The sequence below is a fragment of the Sorex araneus genome, chromosome 1 (assembly GCF_027595985.1).
Source record: "Sorex araneus isolate mSorAra2 chromosome 1, mSorAra2.pri, whole genome shotgun sequence".
Taxonomy (NCBI): domain Eukaryota; kingdom Metazoa; phylum Chordata; class Mammalia; order Eulipotyphla; family Soricidae; genus Sorex; species Sorex araneus.
The window spans coordinates 131,853,345-131,878,828 of record NC_073302.1 but is presented as its reverse complement, the minus strand read 5'-3'; the positions used below and the strand labels follow the sequence as shown (position 1 = coordinate 131,878,828).

The window sequence follows — 25,484 nt, the reverse complement described above, 5'->3', positions numbered from 1 at the left end:
TTTCTTACTCCAATATAAGTACTATACTGAAATCTAGTGTAGTTTTCTAGTATTATGCATTTTTTCTTTCCTTTAATTGGAGTCTCAAAATTGAATATGTATAATCATTTTCTTGATATCTTAAGTGGAAAATATAATTATTTTTTTTTTGATGGATTGACAAAGAGCTTTATTAGCAACAAGCAGACATTCAAAGAGGACACTCAGCCTAGAGAGCCGTCTTGGCTGAAGAGTCACAAGAAGCAACAAAACAAAACTTCTTATATTTAGAAAGGTCGCAAATTAGTGGATGTTAGGGTAGGCAATAATTGTGGAAGAACTTCATCAAAAGACAAAACGCAAAATTCGAGTGAAACAATAAAGAATGTTAAAGAATGAATGTAGCTAACCATGTTAACGAATGTAGGGGTTGGAGCAAGAGCACAGCGGGTAGGCCGTTTGCCTTGCACGTGGCCAGCCCAGGTTCGATTCCCAGCACCCCATAGAGTCCCCCAAGCACTGCCAGAAGTAATTCCTGAGTGCAAAGCCAGGAGTAACCCCTGAGCATTGCTGGGTGTGACCCAAAAAGCACTGTTGCACTGTAGCACTGTCCTTCCATTGTTCATCGAGCGGACACCAGTAATGTCTCCATTGTGAGACTTGTTACTGTTTTTGGCATATTGAATATGCCACAAGGAGCTTGCCAGACTCTGCCTTGTGGGTGGGAGCTCACCGGGCTCTCCGAGAGGAATGAGGAATTGAACCCGGATAGACCGCTTGCAAGGCAAACGCCCTATCCAAAAAAGAAAAAAAAAAAAAGAATGTAGCTAACCATTTTCTTTTCCATTTTTTTCTCACACCAATTGATTTATTTTTTTTAATTTAATTTTTGTAAAGTTGTTCACAATAATTTATTACATTTAGTATTTCAACACCAATCCCACCACCACATACACCTTTCAATTACCATTATAATGTGTGAACATCTTATTGCTAGTTTAACTCTTTTATTCTTTGTTTAGCTATCACATTCCTTGTCTAACTGCTCAACCTTTCGTTTAATCATTTAACCATTTAACTCCTTGGTTATTAACCACTCAACCACTTGACTTTGTTTAACTGCTTCCTTTTTAGTTCTTGTGTGACTACTTTATTTTTTTGGTTTCTGCAATCATCGATGGATTGTTTAGGTAACAGTTTTTTGGCTCCTCTACATTGGCTTGCTTGCTTAGTGAAATTCCAAGAAGTGGTTTGGCTCTTTAAAAATCCCCTTGCTTTTTACACTCAGGGCTCTCTAATTTAGGTCGGGCGGGAGAGAGCAGAAGCTGGCCAGCTAATAAAGGCTTGATTTGAGACAAAATTCTGACTTTGTGGAGTATTTTTGGGGTGCCTAGCCTACAACAACAATGTCATCTATAGGCTGATCCTCTAATCACACTCCAATGTATTTGAAAAATGTAAAGAAAAAATTTTTTTCCATTAAGAATTCAACTTGTATATTGTCTTTCTTGTACAGGATTTGGGGGGGAAGTTTAAACTACAAAAAACAAAAAAGGTTTTATATTCTCAACAAATCCTGCCCAAGAGTACTGACTGGCCAGTTTTAATTTTGAATCCAGCTCTTAATATTCCTTTTGAGCTGATTTCAACACCTTTTGAGTCATGCTGTAGTAATATATTTCTATTATATCCTCAACTGTGCATGTCTCAGTTATTCTTTTTCATTTTACCTATTCTTAATTTGTGATCAATTCTAATCCCTGTATTAGCACTAATATCATCGATACAAATGAAGTGGAAGTGGTGGTGGCAGGTCTCTGTTCTTTCATGATTTCCAGGTTCTTCGATATTTTTTTTCCTTTTTTTTTTTTTATTAAATTTATTTATTTTTAATTAGAGAATCACCGTGAGGGTACAGTTACAGATTTATACACTTTTGTGCTCATACTTCCCTCATAACAAGTTTGGGAACCCATCCCTCCACCAGTGCCCATTCTCCACCACCCGTAAACCCAGTGTCCCTCCCACCCTCCCCAATCCCATCTCCCCCCCACCCCACCCTGCCACTGTGGCAAGGCATTCCCTTCTGTTTTCTCTCTCTAATTAGCTGTTGTGGTTTGCAATAAAGGTGTTGAGTGGCCGTTGTGCTCAGTCTCTAGCCCTCATTCAGCCCGCAACTCCCTTCCCCCACATGGCCTTCGACTACAATGTAGTTGGTGATCGCTTCTCTGAGTTGACCTTTCCCCGGAACGTGAGGCCAGCCTCGAAGCCATGGAGTCAACCTCCTGGTACTTATTTCTACAGTTCTTGGGTGTTAGTCTCCCACTCTGTTATTCTATATACCATAGATGAGTGCAATCTTTCTATGTCTGTCTCTCTCTTTCTGACTCATTTCACTCAGCATGAAACTTTTCATGCCCATCCACTTGACTACAAAATTCTTGACCTCCTTTTTTCTAACAGCTGCATAGTATTCCATTGTATAGATGTACCAAAGTTTCCTCAACCAGTCATCCGTTCTGGGGCATTCGGGTTTTTTCCAGATTCTGGCTATTGTAAACAGTGCTGCGATGAACATACATGTGCAGATGTTGTTTCGATTGTACTTTTTTGCCTCTCTGGGATATATTCCCAGCAGTGGTATTGCTGGGTCAAATGGGAATTCAATATCTAATTTTTTGAGAGTCGTCCAAATTGTTTTCCAGAAGGGCTGAACCAGTCGGCATTCCCACCAGCAGTGAAGAAGGGTCCCTTTCTCCCCACATCCTCTCCAACAGCGGTTGCTTTTGTTCTTTTGGATGTGTGCTAGTCTCTGTGGTGTGAGGTGGTATCTCAAAGTTGTTTTGATCTGCATCTCTCTGATGATTAGTGATGCAGAGCACTTTTTCATGTGCCTTTTGGCCATTCGTATTTCTTCCTTGGTAAAGTTTCTGTTCATTTCTTCGCCCCATTTTTTGATGGGGTTGGATGTTTTCTTCTTTTTTTTTTTTTTTTTTTTTACCTTCATTTTTTTTTTTTTTTATAATTTATTTATTTTTAATTAGAGAATCACCGTGAGGGTACAGTTACAGATTTATACACTTCTGTGCTCACACTTCCCTCATACAAAGTTTGGGAACCCATCCCTTCACCAGTGCCCATTCTCCACCACCCGTAAACCCAGTGTCCCTCCCACCCTCCCCAAACCCATCTCCCCCCCACCCCACCCTGCCACTGTGGCAAGGCATTCCCTTCTGCTTTCTCTCTCTAATTAGCTGTTGTGGTTTGCAACAAAGGTGTTGAGTGGCCGCTGTGCTCAGTCTCTAGCCCTCATTCAGCCCGCAACTCCCTTCCCCCACATGGCCTTCGACTGCAATGTAGTTGGTGATCGCTTCTCTGAGTTGACCTTTCCCCGGAACGTGAGGCCAGCCTCGAAGCCATGGAGTCAACCTCCTGGTACTTATTTCTACAGTTCTTGGGTGTTAGTCTCCCACTCTGTTATTCTATATACCATAGATGAGTGCAATCTTTCTATGTCTGTCTCTCTCTTTCTGACTCATTTCACTCAGCATGAAACTTTTCATGCCCATCCACTTGACTACAAAATTCTTGACCTCCTTTTTTCTAACAGCTGCATAGTATTCCATTGTATAGATGTACCAAAGTTTCCTCAACCAGTCATCCATTCTGGGGCATTCGGGTTTTTTCCAGATTCTGGCTATTGTAAACAGTGCTGCGATGAACATACATGTGCAGATGTTGTTTCGATTGTACTTTTTTGATTCTCTGGGATATATTCCCAGCAGTGGTATTGCTGGGTCAAATGGGAATTCAATATCTAATTTTTTGAGAGTCGTCCAAATTGTTTTCCAGAAGGGCTGAACCAGTCGGCATTCCCACCAGCAGTGAAGAAGGGTCCCTTTCTCCCCACATCCTCTCCAACAGCGGTTGCTTTTGTTCTTTTGGATGTGTGCTAGTCTCTGTGGTGTGAGGTGGTATCTCATGGTTGTTTTGATCTGCATCTCTCTGATGATTAGTGATGTAGAGCACTTTTTTATGTGCCTTTTGGCCATTCGTATTTCTTCCTTGGTAAAGTTTCTGTTCATTTCTTTGCCCCATTTTTTGATGGGGTTGGATGTTTTCTTCTTGTAGAGCTCAACCAGTGCTTTATATACCATTGATATCAACCCCTTATCTGATGGGTATTGTGTAAATATCCTTTCCCATTCTGTGGATAGTCTTTGTATTCTGGTCACTGTATCTCTTGCGGTGCAGAAGCTTTTTAGTTTAATGTAGTCCCATTTGTTGATCTCTGTTTTTACTAGATTGCTTAGTTCCGTGTCACCTTTGAAGATACCCTTATCTTCAATATCGTGGAGGGTTTCGCCGACCTTGTCTTCAATGTACCTTATGGTTTGTGGTCTAATGTTGAGGTCTTTAATCCATTTTGATCTGACTTTTGTGCATGGTGTCAGGTCAAGGTCTAAACCCATTTTTTTGCATGTGGTTGTCCAGTTGTGCCAGCACCATTTGTTAAAGAGGCTTTCCTTGCTCCACTTCACTTCTCTTGCTCCCTTATCAAAGATTAGATGGTCATACATTTGGGGTTGTGTGTAGGGATATTCCACCCTGTTCCATTGGTCTACGGCTCTGCCTTTGTTCCAGTACCATGCTGTTTTAATTGTTACTGCTTTGTAGTAAAGTTTGAGGTTGGGGATGGTGATGCCTCCCATCATCTTTTTCCCAAGAATTGTTTTAGCTATCCTTGGACGTTTGTTATTCCATATGAATTTTAGGTTTGCTTGATCCATTTCTTTGAAGAATGTCATGGGTATACTTATAGGGATCGCATTGAATCTGTATAATGCTTTAGGGAGTATTGCCATTTTGACAACATTGATTCTCCCTATCCACGAGCAGGGTATATGTTTCCATTTCCTCATGTCCTCTTTGATTTCATGGAGTAGCGTTTTGTAGTTTTCTTTGTAAAGGTCTTTTACTTCCTTGGTTAAGCTGATTCCGAGGTACCTGATTTTCTGGGGCACGATTGTGAATGGGATTGCTTTTTTCATATCCCTTTCCTCTGCCTCATTGTTTGCATATATGAAGGCCATGGATTTTTGGGTATTGATTTTGTAGCCTGCAACTTTACTGTATAAGTCTATTGTTTCTAAGAGTTTCTTAGTAGAGGTTTTAGGCTTCTCTAGATATAGTATCATGTCGTCTGCAAATAGTGAGAGTTTGATTTCTTCCCTTCCTATCTGGATGCCCTTAATCTCTTTTTCTTGTCTAATAGCTATCGCAAGTACTTCCAGTACTATATTGAAGAGGAGTGGTGAGAGTGGGCATCCTTGTCTTGTGCCCGATCTCAGAGGAAAGGCCCTTAGTTTTTCCCCGTTGAGGATAATGCTTGCCGTAGGCTTGTGATAGATGGCTTCGACTATCTTGAGGAAAGTTCCTCCAAACCCCATTTTGGCGAGGGTTTTCATCATGAAAGGATGTTGGATCTTGTCAAATGCTTTCTCTGCATCTATGGATATGATCATATGGTTTTTATCTTTACTTTTGTTGATATGCTGGATTATGTTGATTGATTTCCGAATGTTAAACCATCCTTGCATCCCTGGGATGAATCCCACTTGGTCGTGATGTATGATCTTTTTGATGAGTTGTTGGATCCTATTTGCTAGTATTTTGTTGAGGATCTTCGCATCGGTGTTCATCAGGGAAATTGGTCTGTAATTTTCTTTCTTAGTGGTGTCTTTGTTTGCTTTTGGTATTAGGGAGATATGTGCTTCATAGAAACTGTTTGGGAGAGTTCCTGTTTTTTCAATTTCCTGGAAAAGTTTGAGGAAAACAGGCAATAGGTCTTCTTTAAATGTTTGGAAGAATTCGCCAGTGAAACCATCTGGGCCTGGGCTTTTGTTTTTGGGGAGGTTTTTGATTACCGTTTCAATTTCCTTAACATTGATGGGTCTATTCAGGTATTCCAGGTCTTCTTTCTTCAGTGTTGGGAGATTATAGGAATCAAGGAATCCATCCATTTCTTTTAGGTTCTCCTTTTTTGTGGCGTAAAGACTTTCAAAGTAGTCTCTAATGATCTTTTGAATCTCACTGGTTTCTGTTATGATGTCCCCCTTTTCATTTCTGATTCGATTTATTAGAGTTTTCTCTCTTTCTTTCTTTGTGAGACTTGCTAGCGGTTTATCAATCTTATTTATTTTCTCAAAGAACCAACTCTTTGTTTCATTGATCTTTCGGATTGTTTTTTTGGTTTCGATGTCATTAATTTCTGCTCTAATTTTTATTATTTCTTTCCTTCGGTCTGGTTTGGGGTCCTTTCTCTGGTCCTTTTCTAGGGTCTTGAGTCGTGAAGTCAAGCTATCTATGTGGGTCCTTTCTTCCTTCCTGAGGAATGCTTGGAGAGCTATAAATTTTCCCCTTAACACGGCTTTAGCGGCGTCCCATAGGTTTTGGTAGCTCGTGTCTTCATTCTCATTTGTTTCTAAGTATCTTTTGATTTCTTCCTTGATTTCCTTCTTGACCCACTCATTGTTCAACATGGAATTGTTTAATTTCCAGGTGTTTGATTTGATTTTCCGTATTTGTGGGTGGTTAGCTTCTATCTTCAGCGCATCGTGGTCTGAAAAGATGGTTGATACAATTTCTATTTTTCCGATTCTATTGAGGTATGTTCTGGGGCCCAGTACATGGTCTATTTTTGAAAATGTTCCATGTGCACTGGAAAAGAATGTGTATTCTTTCTTTTTGGGGTGTAAGGCCCTGTATAGGTCTATTAGGCCTCTCTCTTCAATTTCTTCATTCAGAGTCAGTGTTTCCTTGTTGAGTTTTGTTCTTGTGGATCTATCTAGAGGTGATAAGGCCATATTGAAGTCTCCGACTACAATTGTGCTGTTAGTGATGTCCTCTTTGAAGTCTGTTAGGAGTCGTTTTAAATATTTAGCCGGTCGTTTGTTAGGAGCATATACGTTTAAGAGTGTGATTTCTTCCTGTTGTACATATCCCTTGATAAACAGAAAATGACCTTCGCTGTCCCTTTTGATCTTTTTCATCCTGAAATCTATGTTGTCGGATACCAGGATGGCCACTCCAGCTTTTTTAAGGGGGTTGTTTGCTTGGAGGATTGTTTTCCATCCTTTGACTTTGAGTCTATGTTTACTCTGTTTGTTCAGGTGTGTTTCTTGCAGGCAACAGAATGTTGGGTTTAATTTCCGGATCCATTTAGCCACTCTGTGTCTTTTGATAGGTGCATTTAGGCCATTGACATTGAGAGAGATTATTGTGATGTGGTTTTGTGTCATCTTTCTGTGGGATTTGTTGTTCTTATGGGGCTCCTCCTTGTCTTACAGTAGCCCCTTTAGACCTTCTTTCAAGATTGGTTTTGAGTCTATGAAGTTCCTGAGCTGTTGTTTATCCGAGAAATAGTGTATGGTTCCTTCGAGTTTGAGTGAGAGTTTAGCTGGATAAAGTATTCTTGGTGAGGCATTCATTTCGTTGAGTTTTTTCACTATGTCCCACCATTGTCTTCGGGCTCGGAGGGTTTCTTCTGACAGATCGGCCGTAAATCTGAGGGGTGCTCCTTTGTATGTGATTTCCCTCTTTGACCTTGCTACTTGTAGAATTGTGTCTCTATCTACAGCATCCGCCATTCTGACTATGATATGCCTCGGAGTCTTTTTATTTGGGTCTCTTTTTGCTGGCACTCTTCGGACTTCTTGTATCTGGACGCCTGCCTTCTCCAGCTCTGGGAATTTCTTAGTGATGATGTCTTTGACTATGTTTTTTTCATTGGGGTTACTTCCCTGTGGTTCTGGTACTCCAATGATTCTTATGTTGTTCCTCTTGAAGTCATCCCCCAGGGCTCTGATTCGCTCTATAGCCATTTTGAGGTCTTTGGCCATTATTTGTTGCTGTCTGTAAGCTTTCTGCAGCTCATCCTCAAGCTCGCTGATTCTGTCTTCGGCTGTAGTCATTCTGCTGTTGAGGGCATCTAGTGAGATTTTTATTTCATCTACCGATTGCTTTATTTGTGAGACTTCGGTTCGAAGGTTTGAAATTTCTGCTCTCATTTCTGCTCTCATTTCTTCCTGTATTTTCTTGGTAGACCGTTCCAGCGCTTGATTCATCTCCTCCCTTAATTTATTGGATGTCTGTTCCATAGTTGCTTGGAGTAGGTCGACTCTCCTCCATATTTCCTCTCTGAATTGTTTATCTGAGAGGTCGTAGATGTTGGGAGACTCTTTTGAGGTTTCTAGTATCTTTTCTTCTCCCTCTCTTGGTGGAGGGGATTTTCGCTGTTTCTTCATATTGTCACGGAAGTGCAGAGTTGGAAGCTTGTAGTTATTTATTCCTCTTCCTTTTTGTGGGAAGAAGGGGCTCCTATTGTGCTAAACTTCCCTTATTCACTGATAGGTTTTATACTGTCAGCCTAAGCTAATGGCTATTTTGCGTAAATGTTTGAGATCGCAAAAGTGAGTTTTCAAAGGAATACACAGTACGGATTGAGCTGAGGTAGCAAAGAATAACTGCGGCCGCGTTAGCGTTGGCCGCTCTGAGAGGAGGCGATGCCCACTTTAGACCACGCCCACTAAGACACAGGCCACGCCCCCAGTGTCTTCCTGTTGATGGGGGGGACGTGCGCAGTTACAAGCCGGTTGGGGAGACGGGGTGCGCCGGGCGAGCAGGGAGTGACTTCAGAAACTCGGGAGACGCTGACGGCAGCGGGAAGTGGGGGGAAGGGAGGGCCTCAGGGAGTTCTTTGAAGGAATGAATTCTATCAATTGTGGCCAAAGGAGAAGGCATGGAATGGTAAAAAAAAAATAACTGCGGCCGCGTTAGCGGCCTGTGCTCCGGAAAGAGGCCACGCCCACTTTTAAGGCCACGCCCCCTGAGATGAGGACACGCCCCTAAGCAGCAGAGAGGGGATTGGTCAGGATCGGACGGCGGCCGAAAGGTGCCAGGCAGGGGCTTCAGGAGAAGCCCCGAGCCGCGGTGGGCAGGGGGCGGGGAGGGGACTTCTCCGCGCTGAGGCAGGCTCTCCAAGGGATTGCCTGTTTACCTGCAGGATGGAGATTGGTCAGGATCCGACGGCGGCGGCGGAAAGGTGCCAGGCAGGGGCTTCAGGAGAAGCCCCGAGCCGCGGTGGGCAGGGGGCGGGGAGGGGCGGAAAATATAATTATTTTTATATGAAAGTATTAATGGCATAGGTTTTGAGAGATACACAGCTATTAAGGCACTTGTGTTGCATGAATCTGACCCTGGTTCAACCTCAGACAAAACATTTGGTCCTCTGACTACTACTGAGAGTGACCTCTGAGCACAGAGAGAGGCATAAGCCCTGCACACCACAGACTGTGGTCCCAACCCCAAATATTCCCCTCAAAAGACAAAATAAATCATTAATAACATCTTTTGGAAGTCCCTCTAGCAATATCTATTTTAAAATATAATGTATGAAAGATATTCATGTAGAGATGATTTTCCTGTTCCACATAAAAGAATGATAGGTGACAATTAAGGAGGATATTATTCAATTATTTAATGTAGCACTTTCATGAATCATTTCCCTTCTACTGGGACAGGATTGTGTGTGTGGGGGGGTCGAGAACCTTTTCATCTCTTGAGCTTTTAGATGTTACTCTTTTATATTGGCATCATTGCCACTACCTGTAAACGAATGCCTGGTGGAAGTTTTCCAGCAGTGATTAAGAAGTGAAACTGATTAAGTTGAGGAATGCATGTTGTGATCTTGGCACGGAGCTCCATATTATATTATACAGTGTTCCTGATCCTCCCCTCTTTCTCAATAAAGTGAAACTCCAAGTAGCATGTCAGTGACAGAACTGGGATTAGGATACAAAATTAGGCTTCTCCAGTTTGGACTTCTTTTTGTGACTTACACTTACCTTTTCAGGAGATACAAGCCAACTCTGACAGATCTCCTGCAAGTTCCCTTCAGTGCCAACTGATTCAGTTTTTGCCAGCTTTTTTTTTAACTACCGTCTCACTTCTTGAAAAATCATCTTGAGGGGGTGTCTGAAATATTGTCTTGGGGAGCCAGTAGGTAAGGTGCTTGCCTCACCTGTGGTCATCTAGGGTTCAATACCTAGCACTGACTATGGTGCCTCAAACACTGCCAGGAGTGATTCCCTGATCACAGAACAAGGAGCAAGCTCTGAGCACGGCTGATGTGGCCTTGAGAAAAGTAAATAAGTAAAAAAGAAATACATTGGTTAAGCAAAGAAATCACTTGAACTACTCTCCATAGTAGAACTGCCCCACTTTTCCACATTACCACTCAGATTTGTAGATAACATTTCTTAAAGGGGCATTTCCCATGGGTAAAAATAATAGCCCATAGAAGTCATGCATGTTCTTTTTGTACTTGGGACTTGTCCAGTGGAATCTCAAGAGCCTGATCAGGATGTATGCTGTAATGAGAGGTTGAAGTTAGGCTATAACTAGTGCATGGGATTCTGACTGTACTTGTGTTCCATGAACTAGTAACATAAGAAGTGGTCATAACAGCTAGTGTATTCTATCATGCTACCCACACATCCTTGCTCTTTTTAAATTTTTACATTTTTCAAAATTATATTTTAAAGTTTGGGGGTCACAAGCATCTTTACTCAGGGATTATTCCTGGCTCCATACTCAGTAATTACTCCTGATGGTGCTTGGTAGACCATACCAGATGCCCGGGATCGAATCCCTGGTTGACTGTGCGCAAGGCTAGCATCCTATCTGCTGTACTATCTCTCTGGCACCTTCTGTTTCTAAATCCCCCTTCCCTTCTTTTTGCTGTGGTTGCCATGAGCAGGGGCCACACCCACTCGTGGTTGTGGGTCTCAGCAAGAGTCACACATTGGCTGATACCCTCCTCAGGAACTGCATGCTTTCAGTGGTGTTATGCAAGCAGATACACTGTTATGTGCCTGGCCACAGTGCCTGCACACTTTGAGTTGCAGTGCTCACACACTTCAGTTGTGATGCTTACACAGCTGCAGTGTGCTGAGGTTCCGTTGTGATGCCTATACACACTTAGCTGCAGTGTGCAGTTGTGGTATTGAGGCCCTCAAATAGCAGAATTACTGGGACACAGCAGAGACAAATCAGGGAGCAAACTGGCAGCCTCATGTTTGCAAAGCAGCCACTTGGACCATGAAGTTGCCCAGATTCCACCGAACATCTCTGTGATGAAAGTCTGCATTTTTTTCCTCTCTTTTCTCGTTCTTCCTCTTTGAGTGTGTTCTAAGGCAGGTGCCACAAGCCTGTCCATGCAGGACCTAATGACAAATGGTAGGAACGTACCTGCCACCTGGAAACTTGTCTCCTTGGCACTGTCTCCATCTTTGTTTCACTCTGAGAATTGCTCACAAGTGCAAATAAGACTTCACGCTCTGTTCACAGCCAATTTATATCAAATGTACCAACCAGTGATAGCAATTACCCTGAGGGTGCCATTATGAAATTTCTGTGACTCAGACACTTTCTATGGGTTTGAATCAATATTAAGATCCACATGGCCCTCTAGAGACCAGTTGACTCAGTTTCATATTTTTAATCAGGATCACTCCAGTGTCAAATGTTTTATTCACTTATTCAATAAAATTAGAATATAAATGATAGCTTCTTTTTTTGCAGCCATATTACCTCTTGATGCTAACAATGGGAACAAAAACAATAATGATAGCAGTAATATATGATGTAATGTTATAAAAAAAAATGAGGCTGGGGCTCTTTTTTTAAGGAGAAAGTGTGCGGAGAACCTCTGAAGGGAGCTTCCTAGCAAAGAAGTAAATCATTCAAAGTTTTTATTTTTCAAGCTTCACTGAGTAGATGATATGGTAGAAAAGCTCCTTCCTTCTTATCAGTACCTTCTAGAAGTAAATGGCATCTGCCTTCATCTTCTTGAGATACTTGTCCTTTAATCCAACCCTCAAATGAGCTGTGCACAGGAACAGAAAACATTTTTTCCCATTAGGGAAGAATGTTAATAGACTTTTTAGAGCTCTCTCTCTCTCTCTCTCTCTCTCTCTCTCTCTCTCTGTCTCTCTCTTGCACTTACCCCCAATCTGGTGTGTGTGTATGTGTGTGTGTGTGTGTGTGTGTGTGTGTGTGTGTGTGTGTGTGTGTGTGTGTGTAAGAGATACCAAGAGAATACGTGGGTAGAACATGTGGGTAGGAGAAATATTTTCTCTTCCTGTTTGCCTAGTGAGAAACTCAGGGCTTGGTTTCATATAATCACTGTCACAGAATAGTATAATGTATGCATTTAATTCATTAGAGGATTATTTTATGGCAAAGTGCATTTGACCTTTAGAAGGTGCATCAGAGCTAACAAAACATTTGGAGCTCTGCTTAGTGAGAGATAAATTATGCCAGGTAGATTTTTTTTATTACTAAGCTGAAGCAGTAAAAGTAATCATGGACTTTGGTAGCATTTTTATTTTCTTTTTTCTTTTTTGTTTATTCAAGGGCATAGTATCTTTTTTTAATTAAATTATTTTTATTGCATAACAGTGAGTTACTCCATTACAGAGCTGTTCATAATTGTGTTTCAGTCAACAATATTTCAACACCCATCCCTTAGTGGTCCACATTTCCTATCATCAATGCCCCCAGTTTCCCTCCCCCACCCCTCAGCCTGCCTCTATAGCAGGCACATTTCTTCTCTGTCTCTCTGTCTGTCTCTGTCTCTGTCTCTGTCTCTCTCCCTCTCCCCCTCTTGGGCATTATGGTTTGCAATACAGGTACTGAGAGGCAGTCATGTTTGTTCCTTTACATACTCTCAGCACACAGTTCTTATTCAGAGTGATCATTTCTATCATTGTCCTTGTGGTCCCTTCTCTGTCCCAATTGCCTTTGCCCCAGCACTTGAGGCAGGCTTTCAACTGTAGACCAATAAATTGTTTTGATACCGTTTTTCTGTACACTTAAGAACAGGAAAGTTCTGGAATAAGTTTCTGAGCAAAACATCTAAAAGGTAAGGTGAAGCAAAATGGCCCAGGTTTAAATTTTAAGTTGAATAAAACGTTGAAAAAAAAATGCATCCAAGTTTACAATGATTAGTCTTTTCTCCCTTCTCAGTTATGGTAGATAGAGGTGGGATGGTATTTGTGGGAAGTAAGATAGATGGGGCGCCTTCCTATGAAGACATGCACATTTTCAGAAAAATCCTCAGTAAAACAGTTCTCAGAAGAGTGGGAGAAGCGAAAATGAAAACCTTGTTTCTTTAGTAAATATTTCAAAAGAAGTCATAAAGAAAGCCTGAAGGTCAGTTTGGTAGAAGATGCAGCCAGCTGTTAGTGGAATGAACTATCTAATTGGACTTTTACTTTAAAATATGCGGCACAAACCCTCACTCTATATCTCTTTTATCTTCTCTGCCCTCTGGTGCCAAATGTTCTTTGTGCTGTTCCTTACTTAGGTACTTTAGTATGGTCTCTCTGTGCCTTTCTGTTCTTCTGATCTTCCCTTTCTACCTCTTAATTTCCTCCCCCCCTTTTTTTCCCTGGCAGTTTTATCTAATTCCTTCATGTCTGCACTTAACAAAAAAACCTTTATAAAGATATCACAAATTGTAAACTAAAAAAATATGTAAGTTTTTTTGAGGGGGTTACTTGATACACAGCAATAGGGTTTTCCAGTTAAAAATAAAAACTTAGAGAGAGGTTAGAAATTTGGTCACATTGTAGCCAATGTTTCTAAATCTCAATAGAATATATTATCTAGTTAATAAAATATTTATGAAAACATTTTTTTCATTAGCAGTATACAATATAACATTTTAGTCATTGCAAAATTTTTGGATTGTCATTTAATCTCATCACTAATGTATAATCAACCTGTGCTTTTTGTCTTCCAGCTTCAGCTTTTACAAGTCTTCAAGTTCGAGATGAAATGATGGCAAAATACTCCAACTTTTCCTTGGAGAGTCATAACATATCTCTAACAGGTAACAATGTGTCATATTTCAAACAAATTGTGTCCAGGTGACTTTGTAGATTTAGTCATGCCACTGCTTTGTGCCTTATAAGGTATCAACCCATTCCTGTGGTCTAGTGGAAAACAGTGTTTCTTACTTTTAATCTAATGGGAAACTAATGAATGAGGATAAGGTCTCTCTGAGAGTGGAGGCGGGGGGTGGGGGAGTGGGGGGGAAGGGAAGCAGTTAGTCCAGAAGAGGAGGGTTAGACTCTCTTAGGAGAGAGAGACTAGGAGAGAAGGGAAGGTTTGATTTGATTAGAATATCCTCATATTTTCCTCAGTCCTTTCTGGTACATCCTCTCAGTGTGTTGCATTGAAGGAAGAATTCATGTTACCCATCAGAGACCTTTAGTCTGAGAAATTAAAAGTGGCTAACAGCTGAATGAACACCGTGCTATGGAACAGCAAGTAAAGAACTCTAATAAAACTCAGCAGTTTTCTTGTCCACAGTTTTGGATTTCATTGTTTTGAAAAGTAACCTCAGAGTTCTTTGGTTGTAAGAGTATATATCACCTATTTCAGAAACAATACATGAAATTATTAATGGTGCTGTAAAATATTATTTTTTAAAAAAAATATTGAATCACCGTGAGATAGTTACAAGCTTTCATATTTGGGTTACAATCACACAATGATCAAACACCCATCCCTCCACCAGTGCACATTCCCCACCACCAATATCCCCGGTACAACCCCCTTTCCCACCCTCCCCCTGCCTCCATGGCAGACAACATTCTCCATACTCTCTCTGTACTTTGGGGCATTATGGCTTGCAACACAGACACTGAGAGGTCACCATGTCTGGTCCATTATCTACTTTCGGGACACATCTCCCATCCCGACTGATTTCTCCAGCCATCATTTTGTAAAATATTCTAAGCCTGACTCTAAGTCAACAACTGCAGCTATTCATTTATATGTGCAGTGTCTGGCTGTCCTCAGACCTCAGCTAGTTTGCTTCTGTAAAATTGGAATCAAGGGGCCAGGCGAGACATTTTGTTTGCCTTTGTGCAACTAGTTGACTTTGTACAACGTCTGTTTGTTTCCAAATGCCACTAGTCCAACATGGCTGTTTGTTCTTGTAAAAGCTGATTACAACTCTCCAGTGGTACTTGTTTCACTTTTTGTATGTTCTCCTTGGTTCTCTGTGTTGGGATGAAGCACTTAAGAGAGAACCCGTTGAAAATATCAGTTTGCAGAGCCTTTTGAGCAGGTCTCCACTCACTCCCCCCTCCCCCCCACAGCTGCTGCTCGATGAGACAATGTCAGGTGCCCAGAGCAAGAGCAAGAAATAGATTTTTGTAGCTTATGCCAGACTGGTTATTTATTTATTGAACCTACTTTGCTCACTTCCTCTTCATTCTTTTATTCTGATACTGCTGCTAAAACTAGTGTTCTGGTTGTTTTAAAGAGACCGAGTTTTCCTGTTTGTGATTACTCCTGTCCCTCTGCCGTGGCTTGACTTTTGGCATGACACATATCTGAGCAAGTCTTGCATGCACCACCGTAGCCTACTCTTTCCATTGGTTTCCACCCAGTATTTTACCCAATTTCCTCTAAAAATATTTTCTGCTACCATGTTTACCTTTTTCCATAACAGAACATCCTTTTTGTTTTTATTGTTTGATTTTGGGGTATATGCAGATCTAGTTTGGGGGCTTTGATGAACGAGCAGCTATCACAGGATGTGTCAGAGTCTGAGTTACAGGAAATAGCAAACCAGACTTTTGTTAAGATTCTTCTGGGTTTCCTTTCTCTTTGAATAGAAGAGTGTGGCAGAGAGAGATATAGAGAGAGACAGAGACAGAGACAGAGAGACAGACAGAGATAGAGAGAGATAGAGAGAGACAGACAGAGACAGAGAGCATAGAGAGAGCAACTCCAGCAGAGGCTTCTGACTTTGTGTTTTGGGAGAAACATAGGGTGGGGAGGGAAACTAACCTTCCCAAATCTGTTTGTTTCTTCAAACTTTTTCAGCTTCAATATTTAAATACCAAAGTGCCACAGTTCGGGGTCATGGGTCTTGAATCCCATCAAAGGCCTATAAGGAGTGTTGGGGAAAACTGAGCAAATCTGATGTCTTACAAATTGAATCAGCTGAATGCTGCTGCCTGTGATTTGTAGCAAATCAGTGGGAAAGAAGGCTGATGTGTTTCCCTGGACTGTGCTGCATTTGAAGTACTGTGTGATCGCCCGGCGGTTGGACACAGGGAGCTAAGAGTATAGGAACCAGGAAGAAAGACTTAAGTGCAATCAAGAGCTGGGGTAACAAAGGATGTTAGGTGTTAAAGTTGAGAGCCTGGTGAATAGATTCTTTGGCAGAACATTAGGCTATTTCTTTTAAAATAAATTGACCCATACATGTTAATAATAGGTACCTAATGATGTGCTACATGTCCAAATTCTAAAGTGATTACCAAAACAATTTTAATTAAGAAATTTCAGTAGGACTTGGTTTGAGGAACCCCAGAGATAAAGATGAAGTGAGGAAGCTTTTCAGAGAACAGGAGCTTTAAGAATCAATATTGAAGATCTTGTGATATTTTCTCCTGTGACTAGGTCTTAGCATTATTTCTGACTCACAGTAGATGCACAGCAGATATGCTGAAATGCGTAAATCCCTTCAGTTTTACCAACTAAATCCTCCCTGTAGTCCCCCACCCCCTTATTATAGAATCTTACAATAATCTCTCTGTACCTAGGTCCTTTTTTTTTAGCATAAAATTCAGTTCAGCAATTTAAGGATTACACCAGTAGTTATTTCAAGCATGTGCCCACAAAGCACTTCATGAAACTGCACTTAACTGTTTGCAAACTTTGCACCTGGTCACTGTTTAAGGAAGCATTTCTGTAGACTTTAAAAAGTAATTAAAAATGATGCTACACTGTTTAATTTAAACTGTACTTTTGGGCTGCTCATTACATTTTTATTTATTTATTTTTTCTTTTTGGGTCACACCCGGCGATACACAGGGGTCGCTCTTGGCTCATGCACTCAGGAATTACCCCTGGCAGTGCTCAGGGGACTGTATGGGATGCTGGGAATCGAACCCGGGTTGGTCGCTGCAAGGCAAGCGCCCTACCCGCTGTGCTATTGCTCCGGCCCCTCATTACATTTTTAATGATAACTGTATCACTGTCATCCTGTTGATCATCGATTTGCTGGAGTAGGTGCCAGTAACATTTCTATTTGTCCTAGCCCTGAGATTTTAGCAGCCTCTCTTTACTTGTTCTTCCCAGTGGTGCCACATTGGAGGCTCTTTCAAGGTCAGGTGAATGAGACCCATCATTGTTACTGTATTTGGCGTATCAAATATGCCACGGAGAACTTGCAAGGCTCTGCTGTGTGGGAAGGATGCTGTTGGTACCTTGCAAGGTTCTCTGAATGGGAGAATTAAAAGAACAGTGTCAGGGCTCCAGAGTAAGAAGTCTTGTGAGAGGGCGGCTACCATGACTGAGACTTATTATGCCCCTTTCTGGAAGGTTCTGTCTAGAACAAAACTGTGAGCATTTCACACACACCAGAGACCACCAGGAGAATAAGATTAGGCCAACGAAGGCTCTTGTGAGGAAGAGGTGAAGGATGCAGTACAGTAGCTGCCTCTTACTGGCAGCTTTTTTTATTTTTAATGATATCAACCCATTATTGAGCCCAAGATTAGGAAGTGTTTTTATTTGCTTATTTTGTTTTGGGGCCACGCCAGGGGGTTCCCAAGGCTTACTTTTGGCTCAGGGATCTCTCCTGGTGACAATTAATGAAACATATGGGGTTGTGGGATTGAACATGGGTCAATCATGTGCAAAGCAAGTGCCTTACCTGCTGTGCTATCTCTCTGGCTCCAGAGAATGTGTTTTTAAAATGCAGTCAACAAAACCGTTCATTCTCTCATTTTATCACTTCCTTGTTTGTCTTTTATTTGAGTGCACACGCGCGGGTGTGTGTGTTTGGACAATGTATTTAATATTTTATTTCTATAATACTCATATAGTTTATTTGTTTGATTTTTGGATCATACCAGGTATTCAGGGCATACTCCTGACTCTGCTCAGGAATCACTACTGGCATTGAACCTGGGTGGAACTATGTGCAAAGCAATGTCCTACCACTGTACTTGTCTTTTGAAAAAAAGGCATGCTTTCAAGTATCTTAATTTTTTTTTCTATATTTTCTCACTCTTCTTTGAACAAACCCAATCATTCTTGTTGAGTTTCCTTGTAATCTAGTTATTTTTACGGGGTGTGGTTTAACATGTTTTCTAATCCTTTTAATTTCCTGGGAACTGGTCATTTGATCTAGATACTTAGTTTAAGGCAATATTCCCTCCCCCCTTAATCTTTATTTTATTTTATTTTATTTTGATTTTTGGATCACAACCAGCAATGCACAGGGTTTACTCCTGGCTCATGCACTCAGGCTGTGCTCAGGGGACCATATGGGATGCTGGGATTTGAACCCGGGTCGGCCACGTGCAAGGCAAATGCCCTATCCACTATGCTATCACTCCAGCCCCTCCCCCTTAATCTTTAGGGGGTGTAGATAAGACAGATAATTAGGGTATTTTTCCTCTGAAGATACACAAGTCTGTTTTTAGAGATGGTGGAGTAATTGAGGCTAAATGACTAAATCCATGAATCACTAGGGTTTTAATTTAAGCATATTATAGTTCTTAACTTTATTTTAATTATTTGCTGGAATTAGAAATAGAATGTTTTTCTTCTGTACTGTCTGGTTAGCAGTGGTAAAATTGATATAGGAAGAATGCTCTACATCTTGGTACTTTTCCTTTACCACTGTCCAAATTTTTTTAAGTTGTTTCTATGTTTTTGTATTTGTTTTGATTTTTACTTTGTACCCAGCAGTGCTCAGAGGCTAGTCTTTTATTTATTTATTTTAGATCACACCTGGAGATGCACAGGGGTTATTCCTGGCTCATGCACTCAGGAATTACTCCTGGTGATGCTCAGGGGACCATATGAGTTGCTGGGAATCGAATCCGGGTTGGCTGCATGCAAGGCAAACGCCTTACCCACTGTGCTGTTGCTCCAGCCTCTAAGTTGTTTCTAAATATCCTTCCATGTGGGATGTAAAAATGCGTACATACACATACATATTTGTGTTTTCTTTATACTTGTATGACATTTTAAATTTCCTGAATTCATCCCTAATAATAAGATTTCTACTTAAACTCTTAATTTGTTCAACTGCATTTTTATTCAGTCTTCCGGATCCTGAGGAGAAAAAGGGCTGAGGAAGAGCATTGGTATATGACACAAATCTGTGTTATACACGAACTGTTACTGAAACAACTATTACCAACATGACTAAAGTTAAAACAATGATTCGTTTCTCTCCGCACTCCTTCTTTATTGTTTAACAGTACAATTTGCTTTGCTATTAACATAAAACTCTTCAATATAGATTTTTTTACTCTAACCTCATTAGATATTTCAAGGAGATTAAGAGAAGAAACTTAATATTTCATTGATCTCAACACAATTTTTCTTCTGCTGTTCCTATGAAAGAGAGTAATAAAGAGAATCAAGTCAATGCTAGCAAAAAAACAAACCTTTAAAAGAACACTACATTGAGAACTTCTCAATAGAGCTCTGCTGTTGATGATTTAAACTTTTATATATTGCATTGGATGTGTCATGAATGTTAACTTGCACATTTTTTTGTTGTGCCTAATAGAAAATTCCAATGTGCCAATAGAAAAAAATATTACTTTAGAAAGACCATCTAATGTGGAACTTTCATGCCAGTTCACAACATCTGGAGATTTGAAATCAGTAAATGTGACTTGGAAAAAAGGTGATGAACTACTTGAGAACAATTATGTCATCAATGCCACAGGAAGCACCTTGTACACCCAATACATGTGAGTATTTTCTTGCTTGGCTCAGTGAAATTAAGTGAAACCTAATATTTTTGCTGATTAGGCATTCTTTCTTTTTCTGCCCTTTGAGTTGTATGCTAATATTCTGATTTGCGTATTTGCAAAATAGTTTCTTTTTAAAAGATTTGATTAATGGATTTTTTTCATTTTCATTGAGAAGTGGGTTTTTTTTTGAGCAAAAGCCTCAATTAATAACTTAAATTATCTTTAGGTTCACCATCTTAAATAGCAAACAGATGGGAAGTTATTCTTGCTTGTTTAAAGAGGAAAAGGAACTGAAAGGCACGTTTAATTTCAAAGGTCAGTACCACTAATCTCTGGAGCATTAATTCCAGGCTTGAGTTCTTCAAAATAAGATCCTTCAACTAAAAAGTTATTTTTACAATACTCAACATCATGCAACTAAAAGAAGTTCTTTCCGTTGAATTGTCAGTGGTGACATTGAGAATGGAGGTCTAATATTCCTCCCAAAGAAAATTTCACATCTCATTTCTTCTTCGTTTCTCAGTTTAAAGATGAGATCTAAATCTTAAAAGCCAGACTTCCAGTTTATTTGACAGTCACAGCATCTCTTGAATATTAATTGATTAAACCCACAAACTCTAGGCTTCTGAGTTATGCTTTCATAGGTTATGAGAATATGCTTTAATGTTCTGTGTCTTGTACTTGGGATTTTAGAGATCCATAAAAGTTAAAATAATATGGAGGTGTACAGAGTCACCTACTTTTGGTTCCATTTTAAATGATAAATGCAGCTTCTAAGGTCAAACACTGAATATAATCCATATCTCCTGTGACAATAAACCTAGTTTACTATTGCCATCATTAAATCCAAACTGTAAAGGCCTAAATGTCATAGCAAAGACCAGTCATGAACTGGTTAATTTATCTTTATGAAAATCCTATATTTTGTAGCATATTAGTCACCTGCAGTGCTGTAGTGCCTGTACTGGTACTTGAGAAATGGAGTCTGTTAATCTATTAACTAACTATTGAGGGCTTTATGTAATATTAGTTTCTCAAGGTACATGAGAAATATTTTCTACTTTTCCTAAAAGTTTTGAAGTCTGGATCGCTTACCAGATAAAATACAATACAGCCTCCAAGGTCCCCTCCAAGTAAAATAGCTTGATTCCTGATTGCTATAAATTAAGATGCCTTGCATCTAAATCCCACTCTCTATTCTTTCTGCATGCCCACATGCACATTCTCTCTCTCTCTCTCTCTCTCTTTCTCTCTCTCTCTCTGTTTGTGGCCTTGTGAGTGTTTCTAGCATGGTAAAAGGAATGAATCCTTGTCTTTAAATCTTTGTTTCTTCAAAGGCATAGATTACTGTCCTCCTTTAATTCATTGTCTCTTAATCTTTCTCCTTCCATTTTCCTAATTGATCTTAATGGAAGATAGATGCACAACATATGGTTCAACCACATTTCTCATCCCCATTCCCCTTATTTTTCTTTCTCTCCCTCCCTCCCAGCTTTTCTTCCTAAATCCTCTCTCCTCTCTTTTCTCTTTCTTCCCTCTCCTCTTTTTCTCCTCTATCTCTTTCCCATTTTGTTGAGTGTTCAGGGTAATATCCAGGACATAGTAACAACCTAAATGCATAGCAACAGATCAATGGTTAATTAATTTATATATGTATATATATATATATATATACACACACACACACACACATACAGGTGGGAATGCTCTACAGCTCTTTAAAATAAAATCATGCAGTTTGCTGCAGCGTGGGTTAAGCTGGTGAGTATTGTGCTAAGTGAAGTAAGTTAGAGGAAGACAAATATTGGATGTTTTGATGCATCTTTGGAAAATAGTGAGACAAAACAAGGGAAAACATAGCATGGAACAAATCATTGACTTTGGATTGCAATATTGATTACCAGGGGGGAAAGGTGAGGGAATAAGATAAGCAGGTTAGAGGTGACATAGCGACAGTGGTAGAGATTCAGGGAACTTTGGTGGTGACTGGGTATAGTAACTGTACAGCAATGACATTTATTTTTGGTATGAATTTAATATTTTTCTGAAACTATAAAACATCAAAATTAATAACTAATGTATAAAATGTATTATTTTGTCTTTCTCTATCTGAAGGAAGTTTATAGGTCATGAGGAGCTGTTTATCAAATCTGGAGGCTTAGGGACCAGACAGAGAACACAGATGCTGGCCTTAGCCTTCCTCATGACCAATCTGGCTTCAACCACTGTCATTGCATATGATCCTCCAAGCACTACCAGGGATGATCATTGAGCACAGAGCCAGGAATAGGCCCTCAGCAGTAGCACTGTTAGATGTGACCCAACCACAGCCCCTCCAAATCTTGAGGCTTCAAGTCCCTCCAGGAGATTTAACTTCAGAAATGGCCTTTAATGTCTGATATAATTTGTTTTTGCAAGGAAGTCATAACTTTTTAATGTGCTCTCCATGAGATAAGCTATTAAAAAGCACTACAAAATAATTAAATTAAAAAAAAACCTTTAAGTAGCTTTTTCTGAGGACCAGGGATATAGCCCAGGTGGCAAGGAACAGGCCTTTGTGAGCCCCTGGTTTTCAGCTCTGGCCTCCCAAACTCCCTCTGTTCCCAGTGCACTGCCGAGAGCTGTGGTGATCCCAGAACACGCTGGAATGACCCTGCCTGGGAATTACCCCACTCCCACCTTCATTCCCACATGATCAGCTGTGACCCCCAAGATAATAGAAAACAGCAAACCCTTTCCCCCTTCTCTTCTAAGTAACAGTCTTTTCAAGAAATATCTACCACTACATTTCACTGTGCTGTTATCACAGATTTTATGCCAGAATATTTTTTCTTCTGTTGATTGAGGCTGTGTTGTTATAGTATTATTACAGTGTTGTTGATGATGGTTTCATAGTTCCATCATTCTAGAACCTGCCACCAGAGTGCAGCTTCCATCCACCAAGGCCCCATAAGGCCCCTCCCCACCACCCCTCACCTCAGGCTCAGTCCTGTGGACCAACTCTGCAGTTGTTGCCTTTAGGCCAGATTTGTCTTGCAAAATAAGTGGGGCGCAGCTGTGATGTGAACCCTTAAAAATTGTGCTGGTATTACTTAAAAATGGGGTGTTATATGGCACAATAGAGTACTCATGCGGAGTCCAGGTTTAAATATCCAATCTGTTGTATTTTTTGATTCTCTCATATTAAGTTACTTACATTATTAATTGGAAGTGACATGCTTGCCTGCACTGTGAGGATTAAATAAGCCTTTTAGTTTTTAATATACTGGCCGCTTGAACGCCGCGTGGTCTTTGAGAAGGCAGCTGACCTCTCTGTCCACCTTGAGATAGTAGGCTGATGCTGGCTACCAGCACAAGGCCTCAGCTTGGAATCTCGTGCTTCAGGAGTAAAAGAAGCACCGAATCCCTCTATTTTAATCCTTTAATAGTTTTCCTGGAGCAGTTTAATTCAGCTTATTTTAATGCCCATTCAGCAGTAATGTAGCTTTTAAGTCTGTCCTATATCTTCAAAATATTTATGAAATTAATAAATTGGACCCTTCAGGATCCTTTTTAAACTAACAGTTCTCTGTAATTCATCTAGGTTGACTAATGCCTAAAGAAATAATTTCATTTGAGTACCATGTAAAGCACTTCATATTGTAGTTATTATTTAATTAGGTCTCTATGCCTTCAGAATGGTGCATATTCTTAATAAATGCTCCTTTCTGCTTTTGTTCCCTGGATGGCTTCCTTATGTTTTTTTCTAAGACCGTTTTTCCTTAGCAGCACTGCTGTTGAGTATAGATGAAAGCTTATTTTATCTGTGTGTGTGTGTGTGTGTGTGTGTGTGTGTGTGTGTGTGTGTGAATGGGGCAGGCAGGAGGGAGGGTAGGAGGGGGGTTTCTAAGCAGTACTCGGGGAGCCTGAGGCCATTCCCAGGGCTACTCGGGCTTCTGGGGAGGACAGTTCAATGTGTGGGCTGGAGGGTGTGGTGCTGCTTAGACTCTGAAGCCCCTGAGACCACGCGGCCAACCCGAAGGTGCTGAGACATGAGGGCCATATTCATAGCAGTGCTCAGGAGGCTTCGCTTAGCCAGAAATTGGACCCAGGCCTCACACATTAAACAGATGTGCCCATGACAGCTATACTATCTTCCTGGGGCTTTTATCCTATGTATTACATTGAGCCAAAAATTTAACTATTGGCTGTAGGAGTTGACTATTGTGTATGAGCCTGAGTCCACAGAACGGCTCATCAGCCAAGCCTCTGCTTCTGTCTTTATGGGAACTGGCTGATTTATTTCTACAAGATTGTAAAAGTGCTTCAGAATCACTGATTAGTGCAATGCAAAAATGCTTGCTGACTTAGTGAGTTTGACCATCAATGCCAGAGCGGGGGAAATAGCAGAGTACACATGGGAGTTGGCGACTGCTCACATGTCAGTGAGTGATGGTCTACCCTGCTTCCAGTCGAATATTCTGATGGTTACTGGAAGCTTACATTATTTACAACATTAACATAACTCTTTGTAACAGGCATGTTATAGGACACAGAACTTTGGGCAATATATGATGAGACACTGACAGTATCAAGTGCTAGAAAACCATTCTTGGTCCAGCCATCTCTCTTCACTGTTAAGTATACAAGGATTCCTACAGGGAAAAGTAACATAATTAGAATTCATAGAAACCTCAGCTTTGATGCCCAGTGTCAAGGTCCAGTTAACTGTCTTTGACAATATGGAAAAATCCTTTCCACTAAAATAATAACACTAAATTCACCTGAATTTTTTTAAAAAAAAAACTTAAGCGTAGACCATTCTAGTCTATGAATAAGAAGAATTTATCTCCAACTTACAACTCTGTAGGACTTTTATTCTCACTGGACAAGTTCTAGACCCCGCATTCCTAGGCAGTACCTTAGATCAGCAACTTCACCATCTTCAAATCGCGACTCTTTTACGCCAAGATTCTCATGTGTCCTCCTTTTCCACTTCCAAAGGGCCAAAAGGGAACATTAAAATTCTGGGCCCCTTTTCTTATATCATAAATAATTTCAAGTATAAGAAATGACCCAGAACCATTGTGACCTCTGGAGCAATTAAAATCATGTTCTCTGAGCATTTTATGATTTAAACCCAAACTGCTGTCACCAGTAACAGGCAGCATAGCACAGCAGAGGGAATAGTCTCACCCCGAGGCTAGTCAGAAAAAAAGAAAAGAAAAAAGGGAGAAAGGAGACAAATGTTTGGGCTCCTCTCTCGGTTGCATTACAGTTGCTGTCATTTTTCCTCTGTCTCTGTCTTGATGTTAGCATTTGAGGTGTCATTTAATAGTGTGCTGTGCTCCTTGCTCTTTCTCATAGGTTACCCAAACTTCCTTGGGAAAACCCATTTTTTTAACTAGGTTGCATATCCAGCTTGTGCCTCATAAAGACTTATTGAAGGGGCTGGAGAGGCAGAGAGTAGGGCATTTGGGACCATCCCATATGGTGCCCTGAGCACTGACAGGAGTAATTGATTCCTGAGTGCAGAGCCAGGTGTGGCTCAAAAACCAAAAAGAAAAAAATGAAGACTTAGTGGAAAATAAAAGGTGTATCTTCTTCCACATTGCCCCCTCAAAGGTTGCTTTTCTTTTACTTTTGTTTCTTATG

General features: G+C 40.5%; 1 protein-coding gene across 1 annotated transcript in view; it reads left to right on the top strand.

Annotated features, from left to right (window-relative positions):
- EMB (embigin) overlaps positions 1 to 25,484 on the top strand; it is a 51,108-nt gene that overhangs the window by 9,539 nt on the left and 16,085 nt on the right. Inside the window, exons 2-4 of the mRNA XM_055140768.1 lie at positions 13,847 to 13,936; positions 19,661 to 19,847; positions 20,077 to 20,165. Of these exons, the coding sequence (XP_054996743.1) occupies positions 13,847 to 13,936; positions 19,661 to 19,847; positions 20,077 to 20,165 (366 nt within the window). The remainder of the gene's footprint in view (positions 1 to 13,846; positions 13,937 to 19,660; positions 19,848 to 20,076; positions 20,166 to 25,484) is intronic.